The following is a 26616-nucleotide window of genomic DNA, read 5'->3' as shown; positions in this document are numbered from 1 at the left end:
TATCTATTTAGAGCGAAGGAGAGGATGAATTAAAGAAGAGACAATTGATGGAGCTGGCCATCATTAATGGAACATACAGAGATTCTTCAAGCAAAAATTCTTCACGTAAGTCTTTCACTTTAGTAGCGACGCTACTCAATAACTCACTCTGTCTGTCTGTCCGTCTGTCTGTTTATTCTTCCTACGAGGGAAATGTATTTGTCGGCTGATATCCGAGATAGACGTTTAAAGTTCATTGGCTATGACTTTATATTTGTTTATATTTTCTTTGCTTTGCTTCATTTGGATATTGTAATCCTTGTTTTTAGTAGCAAAGCTACTCTTTAACTCGGAATGTCCGTCTGTCCGTAAGACACCGTGATTTTCTCAACACCTATTCAAGATACACGACGGAAACTTCTTTTCGACACTCACATTTTTATGGAGCTTACTTATGCATCTTGTCATTCTTGTTTTTTTCGTAGTTTAATGCTCGTTTGCAGGATTTTTCCTGTTTAATTTAAGAAGTTGAAATTTAATTGTTATGACAATAAATACCTGGATTCTCATTGCCCTTGACTACTGAGTAAAAAATGCTACAAGGGACATAAATATTTTTTTAAAAAAGGTTTCGTGATTTTCTATTGTTAATTAATTACATAGGTATTATCTCTCTTTATTTATCGTTTTTATGACCAGTGAACATCTGTTTTTTACCTGTCTATCCGTGATTTTATGTGCTATTTATGGATTTTGTCATCCTTGTTTTTTTTATGAAACATTAACAAGCTTTTTTCTGTTTTTAAGTTTTATGTTAATAGTTATAGTATTAGGGAATGGATGTATAATATACGTGGATATTTTGACAGGGGTAAAATTGTAGCCATTTAAGCTTGCTAACATGTAACTCGTTTATTGGTCAGATCATTCATTTAGTAGGAGGGGAGGGGATTGGGGCAACTGGTGTGAGAGAGGGAGATATCGTTATTTTAGCCTAGCCCGCTGCAAGTTTCACTTATTCGAGAACATGAAAATCTGTTGTAAGATCCAAGTAATAATTTATCCATTTATTAGGGGGACTTGCAATTTTTTTTAACCCCGAACACGGATTTTTTTATGCATGGCTACAACATGTATAGTAATTCTGTGCGAAGCGCAGCAACTATTATTTTTTTTATAAGACTATATGTCACATTACTGAAACTTTTAAAGAAAGCCCAAATTTTTATTTATTTTTGTATTGTTTTGGAGACGTTTAAATCATGAAATTAACTATACTTAGCTGGAAGTAAGGGAGTTAAAAACAGGTTTTTATACAGCGGAAATATATCGGATTCATTGGGATAGCTAATAGAGCTGGGTTCTAATGGATATTCTTATCCCCCTATTCTAAACTTGGGTCTTAAAAAATCTCTAAATTCACGTAGTATAACCAGGAATCGCAAGGGATAAGATAATAAACAGTAAAATAAGGAACATTCTTTTGCACATCCAAGTTATTTGTTGAAAAGTTTAAACACTGGTGGATTATAAAAATCCAATAAAAATTTATTAAGAGATTTCTAATGTTTTTAACCTAATTAATGAGAAAATGTCTTTATAAAACATTTAAGACCAGTTTAATTTACAGTCCGTGGCGCCCTCCCTCCCGGAGTATGCCCCACAAATCAAATGATGCACACAGCTATAGCACTATAGCTTAAAAATGGACAAAATTGTTTTTATTGGTTGAAAAGTTTAGACAATCAAAATTCAAATAACATACCCAAAATTTAATTAGATTACGTGGTTTTAAAACTTTGGGTTTCATTGTAATTTACAGTCTAATGTCCCTTCCCTCCCAATTATTACCTATTAATGGAAATTTAAAATTATTTTTTACTCCCAAAATACCTACAGGAGTAGTTCAATGGGAGAAAAAATCGGACCCTTTAGCTTTAAGTTTAGCCTTTTTAATGTATTTTGTCCCCCAAAAACGCGAATTTCCCATAGTGAAATATAAGTCGCGGGTAAACCACAAAAATCCGTGAACTTTTAAACTCGAAGGCATCGTATCTTGCGTATATATATTAAAGATCATTTAATATGAGCCTAATTGTACACTAAGGGTTTCTTTTTTGATTATCACTTGCGATACATATTTTGTAGAATATCATAATTACGTTTTTTTATGAATAAGGAAAAAGTATAGGTATATACTCTTAATGAATATAAAGTTGCAAAACTAACTATACAAGTATACTATGTAACATAATATATGTCTGTGTATCTGTGGCTTAAATCTGTACAGATATGGTTCTCCTTTAAAGTAAGGCATGTCTAGGGAAGGTTTAAACTATTGTTTTTGGAGGGAACCTTCATCCTCCCAAGAGAAATGTCCATTGCTAAAAACTAACATTCTTTTTAAAAACTAAATAGTAAAATATAGGGTCGAATTACCCCCTAACCTCAAGTGCTCCTAGAGGCTTCTAGGGGCGAAGCCGAAAGTTTCTGTTATAAAGAAAATAACTAACTATTTTTTTACAGTGTAAATCATATTCTGATCAGAATTTGTATTTTTTTCAGAAATGAAATTTTATCCTTGTGATAACATTTTTATCCTTTTTAGCTCATAAATATCAGAACTAAATGTTTTCAAAAATGCAAGGAAGTGGGGATAGGTTAATTGAACATAAATAATTCATCTACCATCTGATAATTTACTTATTTCTGTATTAGTAGATTGTCTCAATCATGGATATAGAATATACGTGGATATAATGGCAGAGGAAAAAATTCGTCAATTTAGATTGCTAACATGGATTACACTTATTGGTCAGTTCGTTTATCTAGTAAGGGTGTAAATTGGGTGAAAGAGTTTTTTTTTTAGCCAGCTACAAGTTTCACTTTATAAGAGTACATGACTATCTGGTGCAAGATCGAAGTAATGATAAATCCATTAACTCAATTTATCTTCCATTAACGTGTCCCTCCCTGCAAAAAATGCAATGTTAAAAAAATCAAATTCTTCTGCAGAAAAGATATACCATGATAAAATAGCACATATCCCTTTTTTAATAGCGTAGCTATTCCATAATAAGACCGATCGTTTTTCAAAAGCAAAGCTACCATATGCTTATGTTTTACTCAGTAGGTCAAATGGTAATACTTTACGACGAATTTAAAAATAAATAATTTAAATTAGTAAGCTTTTTTGTCTAAAGATCTTGAAAAATTAGTTTGGGCTTTAGGCTATTATCCAGTTAACAGTTATATTAATTAAGACACGGCCTAAAGAGACCTAAATTATATGATTTTTACTTTAATATTTGTGGAATATTGTTTGTAATACGATACTAAACATATATTTCAGTATGGCTTATTACCGGTTTTAATCCAGCGGATATTCATTGGTTTCGAAGCCATACTAGAATATTGATTTCCAGCTTCCTAAGGCAAAATTTCATATGATTAGTAGCGAAAAGATTGATATGTATTGTCCTATAAAACAAATAATCCTAAAATCATCTTGTTATTTGAGCCTCAAGCTGACCCATTTGATTAAATCTTCATGGACTCGGGGATAGAGCATTTGAAATTAAATTAATCTTCCCCAAAGAGAAAATATGCTTGCAAATCTTAAGAGAAAAAAGAGCATTGTAGATTATTGAAACTTCCTTTGTCCCCTCCCTCCCCGACAATCTTGCGAAACTTTATGTTAGCCTCAAATTTTCCCCCATTACAAAGTTTAAAAATGTTCAACTCATTGTTGATCTGCAAATTCATTTTGGTCACATAAACCTGAATAGCTTTATCTGAGAACTTGAGAAGAGGGATATGTTATCTGAAAATAATATCTTCTTGTAATACAATGAAGTTCATTAATTTGAAAGATTATCATTATCAAGAAATAACAGAGCCGTTATATTTAAAACTAGCGAGATTTTTTTTTAAAGCTTTAACTTTATGATAAAAACACTTACTTTTATATTAGTTTAAAAACTACATTTTTAAGGGAAAAAATCTTTTGTAACATTTTACATCAGTTATAAATGTTTTTATAACAATTTTAAATCTTTGAAGTTTATTATAATCGTAGTAAACGTCAATTCATTAATCTTTTAAACTATTTTTTAAGCAAAACTACTGTGTTATCCTCTTTATTGGAATCTTAAGGGATAGGACATTGGAAGTTAAATGAATTTGCACCCCTTGCCCTCATTATTATAAACATATTACCCATTAAATTGATTGGAATAATCGGTGGAGAAGTTTCGACACAATTATAAATATCAGATTGAATTTATAAACTTTCTAGTCTTTTTAAAGTAAGGGATTTCTTTTTTGAACTGTAAAACAAAAATACTCCATTGTGAACAAAACATTTACTTCATTTTTTAAAAAAATAATATTTTTGAAGAGAAATATTGCACCTGACGAATGACTATTTGACTATTATAAAATCGAAAATATTCATTTTATTTTATTAAAATTTATTTTTAAGTGAAATAGCTAGGTATGTTTTCTTTTTAATGGAAAATTTTATTGAATTATTATAAATCTAAGTTAAGCCTACTTCTGGCTTTTATGCAAAGTTTTTCTAAAATTGATTAAGACAGGTTTGACCTTAATTTTTATCTCAACATTATTTTGCATCCGAGTGTCATCTTAACTTTATTCTCCATCCCCATAATTCAAGGAGGGAGGGGACATTGGACTATAAATAACACTGATACCCAAAGTTTTATAAACGCAAAATCTTATTCGTTGACGCAAAAACTTTGGGTACTTGAAAAGAATTTCAAACTAGTAGTGGTCAAACTTTTCAGTCTTTATTTTAAATCTTTAGAAGTTGTAATTTATCATTGGGGATGTAAATAAATTGATCATCTAATGTCTTTACCCTTTAAGATCCCTGCTTAAATTGAAGTAAGTCATTATATACTCTTAGAATAAGGAAAATAACTATATCTGTAATTGTCTTGTCCCTAAATTATCTTGGAGTAATATTTAAAGAGTAATAATTTTATTTCTATTTCAGCTGGCTTGGATACTACAAGACTACAGCTGCAGGCAGCCGCCCATACTCCCGCCTCGCTGCACACAGCTCTGGCTAATCAGGCAGCTGCCCTGCGCGGCGGTACCCTCGGAGGCGCCCCTCTCATTCTTTCACCCCGCCTTCCCACCACCCTGGCCATGGGGTCCGGTGCCCCTCCCCCACTTTTAAATCCTCAGGTAATTTTCACAGATATTGAATATACATTTTGACCATTGTTATCTACTTTTTCTATTTAATTTTGGGAAAGACTAATTTATCTTTCCGGTTCCATCCCTTTCTCGCATTTACATTGAAAACATTCCCGTAACCTGCCTTAAAAGAACATATACCTGAATATTTAGGACACCCAACAGTTGCTGTACACCCAGTGCGGCCTGGTGGACTATTCAACCTACGCGGGGCTCACATCTCCCCTCATAGATTACACAACCGCCGCAGATAACACAGGTATCCTAGTTTACAGTACATAAACAGCTGACTTAATAAAAAACCGGTTTACAGTACATAAACAGATGATGAACAGCCGGTTTTCAGTACATTTTTAGAAAATAGAGCCAGTTTTGATGTAAATCAGCTGTAAAGAGATTATGAAAACTAGTTTTTAAATATGCCCCATTTCTAAACCAGTTGAAGTATAGTAAACCAGTTTTTAGAAATATTCTTTTATTATATAAAAAGCAGTCACATTAAATAATCTGTAGAAGCTTTTTAAAGGCATTGATTTTTGTAACTTTATGTATTTTAGATAAATGTCTAATTAAACGACAATTTTAAGTATTGGTCTCAATTTTTAAAAACTTATTTTTGACTTTTATTAATATTTGAATGGCGTTGGTTTTGTACACCCATTGGTTCCTAAGGTACAAATGACAATTATATTATAAAATGTTAAAAATTATCTTTATTCTATGCAAAAAAAGTTAGTTGTAGAGAACCAACACCACTTTTTATTTACCCCCCAAACTGTGCTATTATTTGAATTGATATCAAAATAAGTAGGGTATACTAACATTTTTAGACATATGGATGCAAGTATTTTGTATCATTTGGATTTGCCCCCGGTCTTAAAAAGATTTTTGCCAAACAGTTTTCATTGCTACCAAAAAAAATTCATTTTAAAAACAATTAAACTTATATTTAAAGGATACTTATACTGTTAAAACATAGGTTATATTGGGGGTAAAACAAATATTTAAACTTACCAAATGGGAAAATACTTTTTATTTGCTACCATTTGGAATACCTATACACGTTAAAGTTAAACTTTGAATGTGAAAAATCCTTAAATAGTAGGTACAAAACTCTAGAAAAGAAAAAATACATGGTATGTCCTTATATAATGCTTTAGTTATTAAAAAGTAAACAAGTTTTTTTTTGTTAATCAAAATATAGACTTATTGCCCCATACATGGAAGCAATTTGAAGATCCAAAAAGGGTATTGCTTCCCCAAACATCTTATCTTTTTTTATCCAATTAGAGCTAGAGACCCTTTTTGGGTAGTCAGGCACTTGGCTTTTTTAGTATACTCTGCCCTTTTATAACACCTACAATCAAATAGGAAAAAGGTTTCCTAAGGGCAGGCGGTAAAAGTACACTTTTGCTTTTTTGGTAAGTTTCTAATTAAGGTTTCAGGGAAGGTTAAATGGAAGGGAATGTTTAGTCTTCATAAGGGAGATAAGTTTTTAAGTAGCAATGAAAACTTTTGGTAAGATTTCATTTTTCAAGTTTGTTGTGTTTTTTTTTTCAAAACTAACTCAAAATGTTTTATTTTGGATCTTAAAATTGATAGAATTGTTGTATGTACCTTAGGTCATGGACAGTTGGTTGCTATGTAAATTCAGATTCACAAATTAGAATAATTCTCAGGCCAATTATTAGATTAAAGGCAAGCAGATTATGGCGACAACAAGTTTATGCAGATTTTTTAATCATTTTATTTTTTTTTAATTTCTTCAAATATCTTAATCTTTTTTTTTAATAATTGGCCATTTCAAAAAAAATTCTATATGTATATTGATACATTTTAATAAGGGATCTATTTTAATTTTACAAATGTGCTAAAAGCAGGAATATGTAACTTGAAGATAAACTGTTTTGCCTCAAACTAATTGGAGAAAAAGTTTTTGATTCAGATGACATATTACTGGAAAGTTTTCAAAATAAATATTTTTTAATAGATCCTTCATTTTGATCATTTTAGGTATTATCAAAATAATATAAAATCAGACCAGTGTTTAAATAAATGTAAGTTAATGAATATCTATAGTAGCGATGCTACTATATACTAAGTATATGTATGTATGTATTGCTTCTCTTAGTGACATATTTGGACCACATGATGTTTGTACGTAACTGGAGTCCCCCACCTTCTGATTACTCCTCAGCCAACACGAGTCCTCTACACTAACTAATAATATAACAAACAGTCATATTAACCATGCGCATTATTGTACAAAAAAAGTCATATTTTTTCAAGTCCCCTTTTTCCATTTTTTTTTATTCAGTGGTGTATATCTTATTTCTAAAACTTAATTTTGAATAAGATAGTCCATGCTTACAGGGGTAAATATTTACAAATATCCTATCTGGAAGGGATATACACCCCTGTTTATATCTAAAATTTCTTTTTTTTTTGTAAAAGGGGGACCCAATTGCTTCAAATATAAGTTATCCAAATATTAAAAAGTTCATCTATCATTTATAAAAAAAACCAGATTATTTGAAACTTTCATTACAATTTCATCACAAATGAACTTATTTTTTTTAATAGTAGTATTCTTTTTAATCTTTTTGTTCCATGTTTATTATATATTTCTATATTTTACTATTTTAAAATCTAAAGCAATCAGGAAAAAATATATTTTATTAGAGCTTATATTATTTTAGAAACTCTGATAAAGTTATCATTTTGAGAATAACCACGTTATCAGTCCTGCGGTTTTAGCAAGATTTGGTTTAGGGTGGGGTGCAGCTTACTTTTAATCATTTTAAGGGGAGGGGGGATTAAATTTTGAAAAATTAATCACATTTCCTTTGATGATTTATCAAAATTATAAATAGGGAAATTAATATTAAACAAGGATGACAACATCCATAAAAGCGAAGCACTGAAACGGTAGGACAAACGGACATTAACACTTGTATAGTATCTGAACTGAAAAATCGGAACATAAATGTATAAATGTCGAATCAAAATTGTAGGTAAATTTGTTGAAAAACTGCTTAAAAACAGGATAATGTTTATGGACATACTTACATTTTTGGACTTGATTATAGAGTTGCTTCGCTTATAATATTGTTCCTTGTTATCACAGGAATCAATATACCAAAAATCAGATCAAACGGATAATTAAAACACTTGAAAATTTGTTGTTAAAAAGTAGAAAAATCAACACGTTTAAAATGGACGTACGGACATTGTGGTAATGATTATAGAGTTTCTACGCTTTCTAAATCGTACCCAACTACTACAGGAATCATCATGCAAAGTTTGAAATCGATAGGACAATTCTAACATGCCTAAATTAACGAATAAAAGCTATCTATCTCGGACGGACGGACGGACGGACGTACGGACGGACGTACGGACGGACGGACGGACCGACCCTAATTATAGAAAAGCTTCGCTTTTAATACTTAGTGAAAATAATCATTAAAATTTTAATATAGAGACATGACATTTGGGGTGTTAATTAATTTAACCTGTTCCCCCTTTTCTTAATCTCCCCCTTGCGCCCCGCATATAAAGTGTTAAATACTCGTTATCAGAAGTTAAGCCCACTTACATATGTGCAGTTTTAGCCATGCCATGCATTTGTGTTCTGCAATTTCTGCCAGTCAAAAAACTAATAGCAGAGAATATGTATATTGTCAATAAATCACTGAATATGACACTTGGTTAAATTATTTTTAAATTTCAACTGTAGGTTTGAAAGAAAAGCAAAAAATAAATTTGGGGTGGTATTTTTTTCTAGAGACGATCTCTCTTGGGAGGGTGGTGGTACCCTAACACAAAATAATTATAATCTTCCCAGGACCTATTGGAAGCTACCCTGTAAAGAAGAACCATATCCATTAAGTGTTAGTGTGATCTTTTGATACACACAAACAGACAGACATTGATCCTGTTACTTTATAAGGATAATTAATATATGTTGCTATTTATAAATTCCTAATTTTACTCCATATTGCAAGAATACGCCATGCAGTGGGCGTAATTTAGGGGGAATAAATTTAGATAAGCAAGGGAAAAAAGAGAAAAGGCAAACATGGAAAGGTTAAAAGGGAAATGGGTGGGGTGGGGATATGTGAAGAAAATTGTGGTTAAAAATCTGGCGGTGGGGGGGGGGGAGGGGTAATGAATAACTTTCTAGACCAAAGATACATTTACACCTTATGGGAGAAACATTGAACTGCATATTGAAAAATAGTTGAAAGAACGAGGTACAAAAATAAACTTTGATTTGATTTGACCTACGAATCTAAATATCCCTTTAATAGAATAGATGTGCTCCAAAAATTACCATTTTTCGTTAAAAATTAAAAAAATATTCACTTTGAAAAAGCAATTAAATTTTCCTAATCTTTATCTTATTACTGCTCTGCTTATTAAACATATCTGGTTTTATTCCATTTATAAATAAGAATTCTGATTACTTTATAATTGTGTACAGGTCTTAAGGTCCTATGTAAGGTTATTTTATATACCTATAAACTTGGAACATAAGCTATATATAATATTTTTCCAAGGCTCTTTTAAACTTGGAACATAAGCTATATATTATTTTTTTCCAAGGCTCTTTTCCTTGTTAAAAAAACATTTATTTAATTTTTATTGATTAACCTACAATGGTAGTAAATATTTATGATTTTAAAACAAGCCATCAAAACGTGCATTTATAAAATGGCTGTTTAGGCTTGCGTGTTCATGGTGGGTTTAAAAAGGGTCTTTTAAAAATTTCAAACAGGAGTCTTTTTGGGATAAACTTATAATGTTTCAGCAAAAAATTACTAAATAACTTTTTATAAATTTAAATCTTAAAATATTATTTTCAAGTCTTGGGTCCTAAACTCATAATCTTTGGGGCCTTTTTGCGTGTGGTTTATGAGTGTGTGTGGGTGTTTTATGAGGTTTTTCTGTGTAAATTGTGTGTGTGTTTTTGTATGTGTGTGTGTAATGTGTATGTGTGTGTGTTTGTATGTGTGTGTGTGTGTCTAAGTAGTGCACCTATATTGTCAGTGTGTATTCTTTGCACATCTGGGTCTCAATGATTTTAATAAACAGTGCGGCTTGTTTTTTTAATCAGCAAATAAACAAAAAGTGTATGATTCAGGGAGGGAGGGGACATTGGGCTGTTTGTTATACTAGTCCCCAAAGTCCTAAAATAACGGCTTAATTCGTTGGCTAACTAACTTTGGGGACTGATTGGTTGGTTCATAAAGTTAAGTCCAAATGTTTCAACCACTTATTTTATTCTTCAGAAGAGTTAATTTTATGAATTATCATTGGGGATGTACATCAAATTATTTGCCATTGTCTAATGCTTTAATAAGATATAAAAAAAATCAACATAATTTGTTATTTTCCTGTTATTTTTACTGTCAATTAGCAATCTAAAGTTCCATCAATTTGCCAAGAAAAACTGCAACATGTGACAAATTTGCATTGAAATTTTGCATACGCCTACAATCTACATAGTTTATGGAAAAACAGGTGTTAAAATTTAAGATACTAGCGGCTTCGACCCTAGCCTCTAGGGACTTTGCCCCAAGAGGTGATCGAAAAAAAAGCCAAGGAAATCTTCAGCAAAAAAAAAAAATTGGGGAGGGATTTTTTTTTTTTGGGGGGGGTGGTTGGGGATGTCCCACCCCCCCCCCCCCAAGAAAATAGCTTAAAACCACCACAGGACCAATATGTATATACCCTGAAAAGTAGAATCCGATCGGTTCAGTGGTTACCGAGATCTTAAGCTTCAGACGGACGGACGGACAGACATCATTCTACTTTGTATTATAGATATGTCCATGATACATCTACTACTAGAAGGTCTAAATACAGAGAGAGAGAGTGGACATTTGGCTGTTTATTACACTAGTCCCCAACGCTTTCTTATTCGTTGGCGTAAAAAAGTTTGGGACTTTTATTGAATTTTGATTGGTTGGTTTAGTAAGTTGAGTGATCAAACGTTTCAACAACTTATGTTACAGAAGGGTCTATTTTGTGTATGTTCATTGGGGATGTATTATCGGTCAATGTCTTATCCCTTTAGATTCCTGAATTAGGAGAATTTCATTAATACAGAAAAGCTTTCAATATTAGTATGGGAGATGGAGCAAAAAAGTTTTAGTTTGAGGGGGGGGGGGGGTTAAAAATACATATTAAAAGGGCTGTATCGTTTGTTCGTGAATTTAAGCAAAATTATAAAAAAGATTAACTTACGAGAAAAAGTTACAAGATGTACAAGAATTTTTTAGCAAAAAATGGGATATTTTTGGGTGTTTTTTAAGGCTCTGCCTGGATGATTACTCACATACCGACTAAACACACCTGGAAGCAGTCCTTATAGGGCAACTAATATTCATATACATTATTACACTTCATGAATCAAGTAGTCTGTAAGTTAGTGAAAAAATTAAGGGGAAAATGTTTTGACAATATTATTTCCAGTTTGGATTTGAAACCTATTAATATCCGGTGGATTAGAACTGGTTCTCAGCTATACCTAAAAATCATGAATAGCATCAGATAACAGACAATTATCTACGAATATTAAAATAAAAATCATTAATACCAGTATTGGCGATCCAGGCCTTCGGCCTTCGTGGGTAACAAAACTGGTTTTAATCTTAAATTTTTTTATTTTAATATCCACGGAAAGCTGTCTATAATATGATGCATTTTGGGGTTTACATTTTTGGCAAATTTCCATTTCCCTTTTTTCAAATAGAAGATAAATAAAATATGCATATATATGTATGTTGTTAATATATATTAGCTCTTGGAAACAGAATTTTGGGAAACATATTGATACAAATTTTACCATATACTCCCTTTCCAAATAATTTTATAGTTCTTAATAAGGAAATTAATGATAGATTGCAAAAAATATGTATGGAGTATAATTCTTTTTATAAAAGCTCTTATTAAATTCACTTAAAACATATAAAATACAGACAGACACACAGACATGCTATTACTTTTAATATGTTGAACATTTTTGCTATTAAGTTTTTACATGATTATAACATGAGTTGTTATTATTCATGATTTAACCATTAAGCATAATTTTTATAATACACTTCAATATGGTATCTACGGGGTTAATATACAAAGAATTTACTTTTACATTAAATTTTATTTCAATCAATTGTGTCTTCAATAAGATTATTTTATTCTGACATTTTTTGAATGTCTAAAAAACGTCTTAGGTGATAAGACAATGGATGATAAATTGATATCTACATCTACATTGATAATAAATAAGATTACCCCTTCTGTAGATCAAAATTATAGCTTGAATTTGGATTTAAAAGTTTTGAACTAACCAATCAAAATTCACTGAAAGTACCCAAAGACATTGAGCCAACGAATAAGACATTGTTTTTGTAAAACTTTGGGTACCAGTTTAATTTAAAGTCAAATGTTCCCTCCCTTGTAATAAATATTTTTGGTAAAGTATTGATGTGAGGACCATGTATATAGACTAGACTATAGGGCATCAAGATCAGTATTAATCATGAAGAATTAAACTAAAACGATCTTTTACTTCCTTTAAGAGTTTACTCTATAAAATTTTGGGTATGGGTGGAATGAAATTGAATTCAGGGAGGGAAGGGACATTGGGCTGTTTATTACACTAGTCCCCAAAGTCTTATGATTACGTTTTCTTATTTGTTGGCTTAACCTCCTTGATGACTTTATTGAATTTTGATTTGCTGGCTTATTTACTTGAGTGTTTAAACATTTTAACCACTAATTGCAATCTACAGAAGGGATAATTTTGTCTAGCATCATTGTGGATGTACAACAATTTATCAACTATTGTCTTATCCCTTTATATTCCTGATTAATTTACTCGTTGATATAAAAATCTTTGGTAAAATTTGTCAAAAAACTGTTTTAAAATTATTTTTCTAAAGCATAATTTTAAAAATTATTTATTTTCCCCTCAAATATATTGACAATTGGGAGAGCATCAAATAAATACAAGATGATTTTTATGCTTTAATTTTTAAGTATATATCTAAGGAGTAGGGTTACAAAAAAGCATGGCGTTTATTGATATAATTTTGTCTTTTAATTTGGGGATTTCTACCTGCAAATAGACTAAATCCACCCATTTTGCTCAAAAAGAGAGGGGTAGGTTTCTGGTAGAATCCGTAAAGGTGTGTGTTTTAAGGCTTAAAAATAGTAGTAGAACGATAATATTCACTAAATATGTGTATTTCTTATAGAAAAGAACTATAGAAATTTTTATCGTTCTACTACTGTTTTTTACTTGTAACACATGACCTTTACGGATTTTACCAGAAACCTACCCCTCTCTTTTAAACATTATCGATAAAAATATTGTCTTTATTAAATAACATTCCTCAAAAATGGGGGATTTTGTGTCCCAACCGAGTAAAAACATAAACATAACGTGGCTATGGAATGTAAGGCTCGGCAGCCGCCTCTAAGCCTCGGGGAAATCAACCTTTTACAAATTTAAAAATCAGCTAAAAGTCTAAATATGACCCAAAATATGACAATAACCCTTTTTTTTTAAATTCAAAGCATTCAAATGGGTTTAAATTTGAGGCTTGATTGCGGGTGACGAGCGGCTGCGAAGCCCTAATGTAATGTAAAGGGAAATAAGATTTACTTCGTATTTTAGCGTAAATCCTAACATAAACATTAAATTCCCCCACTCTCATGCTTTCCCCTACTTTTTTCTGTGCATAAATTCTTATGAATATTATCATATATCAAACATAACGTCCAAATATGGCTTGCATTTGAAATATAGATCATGGGTATAATAAAATTTGTTTCATTTTATTTTAAGCTTTTTAAAGGGGGGGGGGGGCGAAAGTGACACTTTTTGAAACCAAAACTAAAAGTCAAAGGAACTCAACTAAAAAAAGAGTTACAGGTCTGACATTTTGCATGGCAGTTGCTTTATAGGGGTACAATATGGAACTGTGAAGAAACGGCGGCGCAACCGCCGAAAACCGCCGAGAAAAGGCAACAAAAATTACGGCGGGAAACGGCGGTTTTCGGCGGTTGCGCCGCCGTTTCTTCACAGTTCCATATTGTACCCCTATAAAGCAACTGCCATGCAAAATCTCAGACCTGTAACCCTTTTTTTAGTTGAGTTCCTTTGTTGACTCTTAGTTTTGGTTTCAAAAAGTGTCACTTTCGCCCCCCCCCCCCTTTAATTTTAGCTTTATTTTTTGTCTTAAAATAAAAAAATGCTTAAAAATGATTGATTTTATCGTTGTCATGCCTATGTTATGAAAGCAAATTTGCCTGTAATTTTGCACATGCGAAATATGTAAAATTGCCCGTTTTAGTAGCGCAAACTCGTCACTCAACTGTAAACCTCAGAAACCCACCTCTACTGCTTCACTTTGGGTCCATCGTGAAATGTCCTTTTTGGGGATACATCCAAAAGCAACATAACTTTAAAAATTCCATTCCCAAAATTAAATTTTTTTCTTTTAAATATCATTTCAATTTGCAGAATAAGATAACAATTATATCGTATATCATTTGAACATTTATTTTATTTATTAAAGATCTGAAACTTGCATAATATTTTTATCTTTCTATAAAAAAAATTGCACATGCAATATTTTTTTAAAAATAGGTATGAGTCATATTTCAGTGTTTTTGCAAACCCCCCAAAAAGATTTTTCAAACTTTTTAAATTTTTTTTATATTTTTCTCTCCTATTAGGTAGGTAGGTACTATCTATACAACATTGTTAGTAATAATGTGAAGAATTACATCTTTTTTTAATGAATCTTCATTTTTTTGGTAAATATGATGAAACATCATGCTGACGTGGGCGGTATTTTGTGGGTTGGTTTTTAGTTTAAGCATGACTGAGATATGGGGGAATGGGGGGGGGGGCGGAGGATAATTGGGCGATTTTTTAAAGTGCATCCAGACAAAATTAGGAGAATGTAGCTGCCACTGCGTAGGACGTACAGACCAGGGTTGCCAACAGTCATGCACTTAGGAGTTGCCAACTTAATTGTTTAGATTCTTTGTTTAGGTGCCAACAAAATTATTGAAAGAAAAAAATTAATGGTTTTCTTTAAAATACATTGTTAACTATTTATAAAAAGAATCATGACATTAAAAGCAGTTGGTTTAACAACTTTAGGGACTATTATTGAATTTTGATTGTTTGGTTCAAACTTCAACCACTAATTGTAATCAAAAGAAAGGGTAATCTTTGTGCATCATCATTGGGAATGTACATCATTTTATGGGCCATTGTCTTATCCCTTCTAAATTAAAAGGCAGGGTTAGTGGAATCTTTTCCCATATATGGAACTAAGATTTAACTTTAAAATGTTAGAATTTTTGTTTGACACCCTTGTCAAAAATGATATCATCCACATGTCCAAAAAAGTTCCAAGCAGACAAAATTTTTAATCTGGCGGGACATTTAAATGAGAACTTGTCTTAAACTATCTATTATTTACTTAATTATCTTTGCCTATAATAAGCAAGGATTCCAGCTCCCTAATAAGGAGTTGGGTGAATGTGTGTGTGTGTGTGTGTATTGAATAAGTGTATATGTGTTTAGTTTTTTAGTCTGTATGACTTAAAATGGATTTTTTGAGTGGGCCGTTGTTTCTTGCACCGAACCCCACCTAATTTTTGTACTTTTTGGTTGCGCACCTACCCTTTAACGGGTTAGAATATGTCATACCGAGGGATTTATTGACAATACATATGGTAAGGAGAGGACATTGGGCTGAATAATATCCTAGTCCCTAAAGGTTTATAATAATGTTTTCTTAATAGTTTGCTGAACAACTTTGGGGACATTTATTGAATTTATATTGGTTAATTGTCAAAAAGTTTCAATAACTAATCTATAGAAGGTATAATTGTGTGTATCATCATTGGGGATGTACATCAATTTTAAACAACTGCTTTTTAAAGCTCCCATTCGTTATAATAATAATAAAAAAATATATTTTTTCCTGATTTGTTTTAGATGCTTATGTACTATGTATGTATTGTCAAAACCAAAGTTATATATTATAATTTTTTACTCAAAATACAAAGTAAAAAAGGTCAATAAAAGACTTTAAATTTGTTTTGCTGAACTAAGGTGCTCTCTTTCTTTTTATATTTTATTTGTGCAGTTTTTTAAAGCATATAGTTTACCTGTGCATCTATTTTAAACAAATTGTTACATGGTTTAAAATATGCTTTAAATTGACCATATTATTTTATTTGTCATTTACAAATTTTACAAAAATTATTTGCATTATGATTCTCTTTATTATTCTATTTTTATTTTAATATGCTTATTAGATTTCAGGTAAAAATTTATGTTTTTTCTTTTTTAGATTTTCAAAAATTATTACGTTTTGGTATTACATTTTAATTTAAAAACTAAACATATTAAAAAGAAACTAAAACTATAGCTGAGTTTTATTATTAATTTATTAAAGAATCTAATTTTTATCATCTCACATAATTGAAAATAAAAGGTATTTTGTATTGTAGAACTAAAAACAGTGAAAAATAATTTTTTATATAAATAAAAAATACAAAAATAATTGTTATGAATTTTTTTTATGCACGCCCTTTATCATTTTTATGTACACTTACTAAAACCTTTTGTTTATAAGTTTTAAATTAAAATTTAACATACTAAGATTTATGTATTATAAAATTAACCATGATTTAACATTTTTATATTACAATGTTACTAAACATACTAACGTTTGTATTAATGTTAAGTATTAAAAAATTATTAGATATGTATTGTGTATACTGTATAGGTATTAAACATAATGGATTCAGTCGGAGATACGAAGGCAGGTTTTTTTTGTCCATGAAATGCATGGATGGAGGGGACATTGGACTGTATTTTACACTTGTACCCAAAGGTTCATAAATATTAAACCTTTTGTTGGCTCTAAATCTTTGGGTTCTTTAATTGAATTTTTGGTTAGTTCTCTAACTAGTGGTGTCCAAACTTTTAAACCAATAAGTTTAATATACAGAAGGGATAATATTGTTTGTCATCATTGGGGATCCATTGTCTTGTCATTAAAGATTCCAACCCTAAAGACCTTCTTCGTATATCCGATTTGATCCTCTAAAAAACCAAGTTGCATATATTAAATTCTAAATCTATTTACCAAAAGTATTAAATTCGCATTATTTAGCCGGAGAAAATTAAAAGCTGGCATCCTATTATTTTAACATGGTGGCGTGAATGATATATTTGAAAATAATTTAACAGATATTTCAGTATGGCTTCGTAACTGATTAATATCTGCTGGATTAGAACCGGTTCTCAGACGTACTGAAAAATCATATATAGCATCGTATTATAGACAATTTTCTAGGAATAATAAAATAAAAATCATAAATTAATACCAGTTTTGTTAGTCAGGGCCTTTGACCCCTCGGTACTAATAAAATTGGTTTAAATCTTATAACTTTTGACTTTAATATCCATGGAAAGCTGTATATAATACGATGCTATAAATAACTATTATTTATTGCAATGAGTTGCTGATATTTATTTCCTTATTGAATCATATCATTTTGGGGTGTTTTATCAATATCGCTAATTTACCACCCATTCACTAGCAAGAAAAGTCGATAGGTGAAATGAACTATAGTTGATTTTATTGCTATAAAAATTATTTTTTTGGAATTTTTCAACAAAATAAATTTGTTATCATTATTGAGCACTAACTTTCTGTCATAGCAATAGAATCAGAATATATGATACATTATTTTTTGATATATCATTCTGCATATTTTTTAAAGGCGTGACTTAATAAAACTAAAAACACTTTTTTTTGTTTGCTAAAAGCCGCCTTTTTAGTTAACTTTTCCGCACTTGCTAAGGCCATATTATAAAAACTCACTAACATAAAATGGTCTTAATAAAATACTTACCCTTGTTATCAAATGTAAATACCAAGACGACAACTTCTCAAATTTTTAGATAAATTTCACAAAAAAAAACTTTTATGAATTAATTGTTATATGCTAGTCTAGTTCTTTATTTTATAATTATTATAATCAATGTGCCATTATTATTTTTTTTTCTATATGAATGTGTTTAAATTAAAAGATTCATGCTGGTGTGTACAAATCAATGTTTGAGACCTCTGTTGGAAAAATATTAAACTAAAAAATACTTTTGAGCATAAATATAAATTTTTTGGCTCATTTATCCAACAAAGAACTCAAATGATTCTTTTATGATTATAATTTTCTGATTATTTTTTTTTATCCGGGCTCTTTCAAAATTGATAGCACTGAAATGTTTAGGTGGTGCCAAGGTTGAGCGTCGGGTTGCCGGCCTGACCGGCCAAGCCGTTCGTCAACACCCCTACACACGTCCTTAAAAACTCCGCCCTTCATCTCTCTCCCACTGTGTGTACAGAAGGTATAAACACTGTGCATAATGTACACTTTTTTTACACATACATTTTACACAAAATCAAACAAAATTGATTTTTTTTTATAGAAAAACATTATAGAACTTTTTTTGATGTGTAAAATGTGAATAAATGTGCATAAAAGTGTATATTATACACTAGTTATACCCCACACGGAGGAAAAATATTAGCCCAATAGCTTTAAAACAAAATTAAAACTTTGTTTTTAAAATCAACTGCTTTAATTTTGAATTTATCATAGCATTTGATTTCCTAAAAACAATAGTTTTATGATAGGCATAAGAATTTTTTAAAAATATGGAGATATTTTATTTAAGAGCCTTTATATATTATTTTCTTATTCTCTACATGTTAATGAATTGATCAAGTGTATACAAAATTGTAAATTATTATTAAATAAATCTGTAAAAAAAATTGCTGTGTTAATATCTCCAAAAAAATGTTCTGCAGGTATAAAAATGTGTGACAAAAAAAACGAGAGGTAAAAAATTCTTAATATAGAAGAAATATATTTAATTTTAACTTTGTTACTAAAAATTGGGGAAAAAACTAAAACTAATCAAAGCTAAATAATAACTAACTAACTATTGATGATATTAATTATTAATTTTGCACTTTTATAATTATAATAATTATTAAAATATGTATAACAAACTCTCACACTTAACTCTGCAGTTTTTTTTGGGTATTAACATAGATTTTTATTTAAAAAACAAGAACAAATTAAAAAAAATTAAAAGCTCAGAGTTGTATATTTTGTATTATTTATAAGGGAAATAAATTGGTATTAACAATTAACTTTATATATCTACCTAACAATTAGTTGATAACTTAAATTAACATATTAATTTCTCTTTAGGGTTAACTAGTACTAAATATACAACTCTAAAAGTTCTAATACTAACTAAACTAGAAAAAAAATATTTTTAATCAAAATTTTTCTATTTCTCAACTATCTATCTATCTCTTTCCTTAGTAGAAGTATAAAAAACATTAACATATTGCACTTGTCAAAATAATAAAATTAATCTCCATATTTTACTAAAAATCTTACAAAAAGCCTGTTCATACTAATTATTTAAAAGAGGGGCATTGGCACTAAATCATTTTTAGCTAGGAAGGGAGGTTTGCTAACTAATGGGACGTTTTGAGATATCGTTTTGGCTTTTGACGTCGGATTTTTCCGATGGGCCCATTTGTAGAGTAAATCTTCCTATCTACCGAAAGCGTTTGTGTGCCTTTCCCTTCTGCCTGACGTATTAACCGACCTATGATTGGTTGGTTTTTATGTTGGAATTTTAAAACGGAGCTAATTTTTTCGTCCGTTTGGGATATAACTATTTTTTATTATTTATTAATTATTTCTAATGCATGTAGTTAACGATGGGTTATGATTATTTGTTTACGACTTAAATTAACATTTTCTCTAAATTAGGGTTGGGCCGGATACTTTTTTGGCCGGATACCGGATATCCGGCTGATTTCTAATGCCGGATATCCGGTTCTGGTCGGATATCTGGCCAACGTCCGATATCCGGCAAATTACCGGATATCCGGCGTCAAAAATCAGCCGGATATCATGTAACCGGATAGTTTTAATATCCGGTATCCGGCCGGATATTGAAAAAGGCCGGATAACCGATCAGACCGGATATCCGGCCCAACCCTACTCTAAATAACTCTTTCATATACCTTCAGGGGGGGGGGTATTGGACTGTAAATTACTCCTGTACTCCAAGTTCTATCACCAAGTTTTCTTTTTCGTTGGCTCAAAATCTTTTGGCACTTGTATTGAATTTTGATCCAAAATAGTAGTATCCAAGCTTTTTAATCTACAGGAGGGGTAATTTTATTTATCATAATTGGGGATGTATATTAATTTATCGTCCATAGTCTTATCCCTTAAAATTCTATGATATATAACATATAACAAAGATTTTGCCTGAAACTTTTGGGCCAGTTAATATAAATTTTTAAAGAAATCTAGGTACCTAAATTGTCATTAAGAAATAAGGGGGGGGGAAGTTTGTACAGTTATAGGAAATGAAATTCAGTACCAAATTTTGCCCTGGCCGTTTGGGCTTGTTTTTATAGTTATCAACCTAATTCTTTTTGTAAGCGCTCTTATATGATTGGATCTACCTGTAAAACTTTAAAAATTGAAATTTGGGACTTTCCCTTAAAGAGGCTAGTGAAGCAAAAGACCCCCAAACACTAAAATTTTAAGTTCTGAGTCTATTTTCTGAGATATTGAGACGATTTTTTTAATGAAAACACTTTTTAACAAAACCGAACTAAGTAGCCAATACAAATTTCATTTTGGGACTTTCCTTCTAGGGGCTAGTGGAGCAAAAGGCCCCCCAAACACTAAAATTTTAAGTTCTGAGCCTATTTTCAGAGATATTGAGATGATTTTTTTTATGAAATTTTTTTTTACAAAACCGAACTAAGTAGCCATTACAAATTTCATTTTGGGACTTTCCCTTAAAGGGGCTAGTGGAGCAAAAGACCCCCAAACACTAAAATTTTAAGTTCTGAGCCTATTTTCAGAGATATTGAGATGATTTTTTTAATGAAAACACTTTTTAACAAAACCGAACTAAGTAGCTAATACAAATTTCATTTTGGGACTTTCCTTCTAGGGGCTAGTGGAGCAAAAGGCCCCCCAAACACTAAAATTTTAAGTTCTGAGCCTATTTTTAGAGATATTGAGATGATTTTTTAAAATGAAAATATTTTTAACAAAACCGAACTAAGTAGCCATTACAAATTTCATTTTGGGACTTTCCTTCTAGGGGCTAGTTGAGCAAAAGACCCCAAAACACTAAAATTTTAAATTCTGAGCCTATTTTCAGAGATATTGAGATGATTTTTTTAATGAAAACATTTTTAACAAAACCGAACTAAGTAGCCAATACAAATTTCATTTTGGGACTTTCCTTCTATGGGCTAGTGGAGAAAAAGGCCCCCCAAACACTAAAATTTTAAGTTCTGAGCATATTTTTAGAGATATTGAGATGATTTTTTTATTGAAAACATTTTTAACAAAACCGAACTAAGTAGCCATTACAAATTTCATTTTAGGACTTTCTTTCTATGGGCTAGTGGAGCAAAAGGCCCCCCAAACACTAAAATTTTAAGTTCTGAGCCTATTTTCAGAGATATTGAGATGATTTTTTTTAATGAAAACATTTTTAACAAAACCGAACTAAGTAGCCAATACAAATTTCATTTTGGAACTTTCCTTCCAGGGGCTAGTGGAGCAAAAGACCCCCAAACACTAAAATTTTATCTTCTGATTATTTATTTCAGTTATTTGAAAAAAAATTTCATTAAAAAAATCAGCAATATCTTTAAAAATAAGCTCAGAACTTAAAATTCTAGTGTTTGGGGGTCTTTCGCTCCACTAGTCCCTAGAAGGAAAGTCCCAAAATGAAATTTGCAATGGCTAGGTACTTAGTTTGGTTTTGTTAAAAATATTTTCATGTAAAAAAATCATCTCAATATCTCTAAAAATAGGCTCAGAACTTAAAATTTTAGGGTTTGGCGGTCTTTTGCTCCACTAGCCCCTAGAAGGAAAGTCCCAAAATGAAATTTGTAATGGCTACTTAGTTTGGTTTTGTTAAAAATATTTTTATTTAAAAAATCGTCTCAATATCTCTAAAAATAGGCTTAGAACTTAAAATTTCAGTGTTTGGGGGGCCTTTAGCTCCACTATTCCCTAGAAGGAAAGTCCCAAAATAAAATCTGTAATGGTTCCTTAATTCGGTTTTGTAAAAAATGTTTTCTTTAAAAAAATCATCTCATATCTCAAAAAATAGGCTCAGAACTTAAAATTTTAGTGTTTGGGGGGTCTTTTGCTTAACTAGCCCCTAGAAGGAAAGTTCCAAAATGAAATTTGTAATGGCTACTTAGTTCGGTTTTGTTAAAAATATTTTCATTTTAAAAAATCATCTCAATATCTCTAAAAATATGCTCAGAACTTAAAATTTCAGTGTCTGGGGGGCCTTTTGCTCCACTAGCCCCTAGAAGGAAAGTCCCAAAATGAAATTTGTATTGGCTACTTAGTTCGGTTTTGTTAAAAAGTGTTTTCATTAAAAAAGTCGTCTCAATATCTCTGAAAATAGGCTCAGAATTTAAAATTTTAGTGTTTTGGGGTCTTTTGCTCAACTAGCCCCTAGAAGGAAAGTCCCAAAATGAAATTTGTAATGGCTACTTAGTTCGGTTTTGTGAAAAAAGTTTTCATAAAAAAAATCATCTCAATATCTCTGAAAATAGGCTCAGAACTTAAAATTTTAGTGTTTGGGGGGCCTTATGCTCCACTAGCCCCTAGAAGGAAAGTCCCAAAATGAAATTTGTATTGGCTACTTAGTTCGGTTTTGTTAAAAAGTGTTTTCATTAAAAAAATCGTCTCAATATCTCTGAAAATAGGCTCAGAACTTAAAATTTTAGTGTTTGGGGGTCTTTTGCTCCACTAGCCCCTTTAAGGGAAAGTCCCAAAATGAAATTTTTAAAGTTTTACAGGTAGATCCAATCATATAAGAGCGCTTACAAAAAGAATTAGGTTGATAACTATAAAAACAAGCCCAAACGGCCAGGGCAAAATTTGGTACTAAATTTCATTTCCTATAACTGTACAAACTTCCCCCCCCCTTATAACCCATTTTTAGAAATATTAATATGGGGCCTATATTAACCCCCCGTGTTTATTACCCCGTCCCGGATTTGAAAAATTTTGTTAAAATTTTTGCCCCCAGCCAAAATATGGTTGATTTATGCATAAAAATGACCCATGCAAAATATTTTTTCTGTAGTGCAAAAATCGTGACGGTACAAGCACTGCAAAGTTTTTAAAATCTGCAAAAAACCCTGTTTTTATGGCTATTTTGGGGCTTTTGTACCATCCCAATTTTAAAGATTTTTACAAAATTTCAATTCAAGTGTGTTGATATATACCTGAAATTTACCAAAAAAAATGGGGGCAGTCTCAATTATAACATATGAAGGTGTAGCAAGTAATCTTCCAAATACAAAATTGTCAAATTGCATACATATATAATAGGGTTGGGCCGGATACTTTTTTAAACGGATACTGGATATCTGGCTGATTTATAATGCCGGATATCCGGCATCTGGCCAGATATCTAGCAAATATCCGGTAATTTGGCCGGATATCTGGTTATTCGGCCGGATATCCGGTATCCGGCCAAAAAAGTATCCGGCCTACCTCTATTATATAAGTATGAAATTTGTTTGATACACAAAACTATCCCTTCTGTAGATTAAACTTAGTGGTTGAAACGTTTATAAACTTAACTTAATAAACCAACCAATCAAAGTTCAATAAAATTTGCAAAAGTTGTTAACCTAATGAATTAGAAACACAATTATAAAACTTTGGGGACAAGTGAAATAAACAGTCCAATTTCCCCTCCCTTTCTGAATTATACCAGAGTGTACCAAAAGTCTAATAATAACTAGGGAGTTAGAGCACAATGGGCTGTTAATTACACTAGTCTCCGAAGTTTAAAAAACTTTCTCGTTTGTTTGCTCAACAACTTTTTAGATTGTTTGAAATTTTAATTCGTCTAATAAGACGGTCTAACCACCTATTGTAATCAACAGAAAGGGTAAGTTTGTGTATTATCATAGGGTATTTATCAGCCATTGTCTTTTCTATCTAGATCCCTGTACCCAAAGTTATTCAAAGTTATTCAAGAATCTAAAGGGATAAGACAATGCCTAATAAATTGATGTACATCCCCAATAATGATGCAAAAAATATCCCTTCTGGAAATTAAAACTAGAAGTTGAAACTTTTAAACACTCAACTTAATAAATCAACCAAATAAAATTTACTTAATTTCCCCAATGTTTTAACCCAAATGTAAGAAAACACCGTTATAACACATTTGGGGACTAATTTAATAAACAGCTCAATGTCCCCTCCCTCCCTGAACTATACAAGAGTGTATCACAAGTCTAATAATAACTAGGGAGGGAGGGGACATTGGGCTGTTTAATTCACTAGTCCCGGAAGATATATTATAACATTTTTTTTATTTCTTGGCTCAACAACTTTGGAGACTTTTATTGAATTTTAATTGGTTGGTTCATTAGGTTTAGTGATCAAACGTTTCAACCACTATGTAATCAACAAAAAAGGGTCAGATTGTGTATCATCATGGGATATACAAATAAATTTATCAGCCATTGTCTTATCCCTCTAGATCCCTGTACCCAAAGTCTTATAATAACTTGAACACTTTCATTTTTATTACATAACAAGAAATAACATGTTACTCAAGGATCTAAGGGATGAGACTATGGCTAATGAATGGATGTACATCCCCATTAATAATACACAAAATTAACCCTTCTGTAGATTAAAATTAGTGGTAGAAACGATTGAACACTCAAATTAATAAACCAATCCATCAAAATTTATTGAAATTCCCCAAAGTTATTAAGTCAACGAATAAGAAAAGGTTATTTTCAAACTTTTGGGACTAGTGTATTAAACGGCCTATTTTGTCCCATCTATTTCTGATACTTATTAAATGCAAATCTTTTCTATAATATGAGTCTGAACGAACTCCGTAAAGGTTAGCTCTTTTATTTAATCTAAGCAAGTTGAAATTTTTTGATTGAAAACTTTGGTTGATGATTCCTGTAACAATAAGGGTTTAGAAAGTGTAGCAACTCTGCAATCGGTACTTCTGCTTTATAGCTTTCGTTTTTGATATATTGAAGACGTAAGTTTAATGGAAATTATTGCCAGTTTCCCAAGTGCCAAGTCGAGCACATACCTCCCCTCCCCCCCATCTCCCGACCTTGAAAAAAGGGACCCTTGCAAGTTAATATATGGAGGGAGCGGTTATCAGGGATCAAAAGACACTTTGAAGGAAAGCACCGAACATCTTTTATAAGCTAAGACAGTTCTTTCCATTAGGTCAGTACAAAATTAACAGAGATAAACAATGAATAATGACACATAAAAAGATAATGTTAAATATTATCTAAGTTTCACAAGAAGAGCTTCTCCATAGTACTTTCTAGCGGTAACGCTTCTAAAGGACTCTTGGGCACCTTAGAGAAGGGTCGATCCTCTAATTTTATCTAAGTGGTAATAACTGAAACATTCCCTGGATCTATCAGAAACTTTACTGTAAAGAAGAAACAATTGCATACATATATAATAGGGTTGGGCCGATACTTTTTTGGCTGGATACCGGATATCCGGTTGATTTCTAATGACAGATAATCGTTAAATGGCAAATTACCAAATATCTGGCCGAATAAAAGAACATTGGCCGAATAACCGGATAACTGGCCGGATTACCGGATATCCGGCCAAATAACCGGATATCCGGCCAAATAACCGGATATCCGGCCAAATAACCGAATATCCGGCCAAATAACATATATTTGCCGGATATCCAGCATTGTATATCAGCCAGATATCCAGTATCCGTCCAAAAAAGTATCTGGCCCAATCCTATTATATATGTATGCAATTTGACAATTTTGTATATGAAATATTACTTGCTACACCTTCATATGTTATAATTGAGACTGCCCCCATTTTTTTTGGTAAATTTCAGGTATATATCAACACACTTGAATTGAAATTTTGTAAAAATCTTTAAAATTGGGATGGTACAAAAGCCCCAAAATAGCCATAAAAACAGGGTTTTTTGCAGATTTCAAAAACTTTGCAGTGCTTGTACCGTCGCAATTTTTGCATTACAGAAAAAATATTTTGCATGGGTCATTTCTATGCATAAATCAACCATATTTTGGCTGGGGGCAAAAATTTTAACAACATTTTTCAAATCCGGGACGGGGTAGTGTTTATCTTCCATAAATGTTTTGAATGTGAAGCTTCTCTATAACTTTGTCGGTTCAACTTAAAAGTTTATATGATAGTAGATCTTTA

General features: G+C 31.2%; 1 protein-coding gene across 11 annotated transcripts in view; it reads left to right on the top strand.

The window, feature by feature from the left end:
- The window catches only part of LOC145327042 (protein held out wings-like), a 158691-nt gene that overhangs the window by 117215 nt on the left and 14860 nt on the right, over window positions 1-26616 (top strand). For 6 of the 11 annotated variants that reach the window (XM_080170544.1, XM_080170541.1, XM_080170539.1 and 3 more), the window contains exons 5-8: window positions 12-105; window positions 5000-5193; window positions 5359-5464; window positions 18547-18664. In XM_080170544.1, the coding sequence (XP_080026670.1) occupies window positions 12-105; window positions 5000-5193; window positions 5359-5464; window positions 18547-18623 (471 nt within the window). In that variant the 3' untranslated portion in view covers window positions 18624-18664. Of the gene's footprint in view, window positions 1-11; window positions 106-4999; window positions 5194-5358; window positions 5465-7336; window positions 7891-18546; window positions 18665-26616 lie in introns of those variants that run through there. The other 5 variants (XM_080170545.1, XM_080170547.1, XM_080170546.1 and 2 more) reach the window with 3 other exon arrangements.

Source organism: Acartia tonsa, chromosome 8 (assembly GCF_053477335.1).
Source record: "Acartia tonsa isolate MP-2025a chromosome 8, ASM5347733v1, whole genome shotgun sequence".
NCBI classification, from domain to species: domain Eukaryota; kingdom Metazoa; phylum Arthropoda; class Copepoda; order Calanoida; family Acartiidae; genus Acartia; species Acartia tonsa.
The sequence above is the reverse complement of the archived record's forward strand: the minus strand, read 5'-3'. Positions and strand labels throughout refer to the sequence as shown.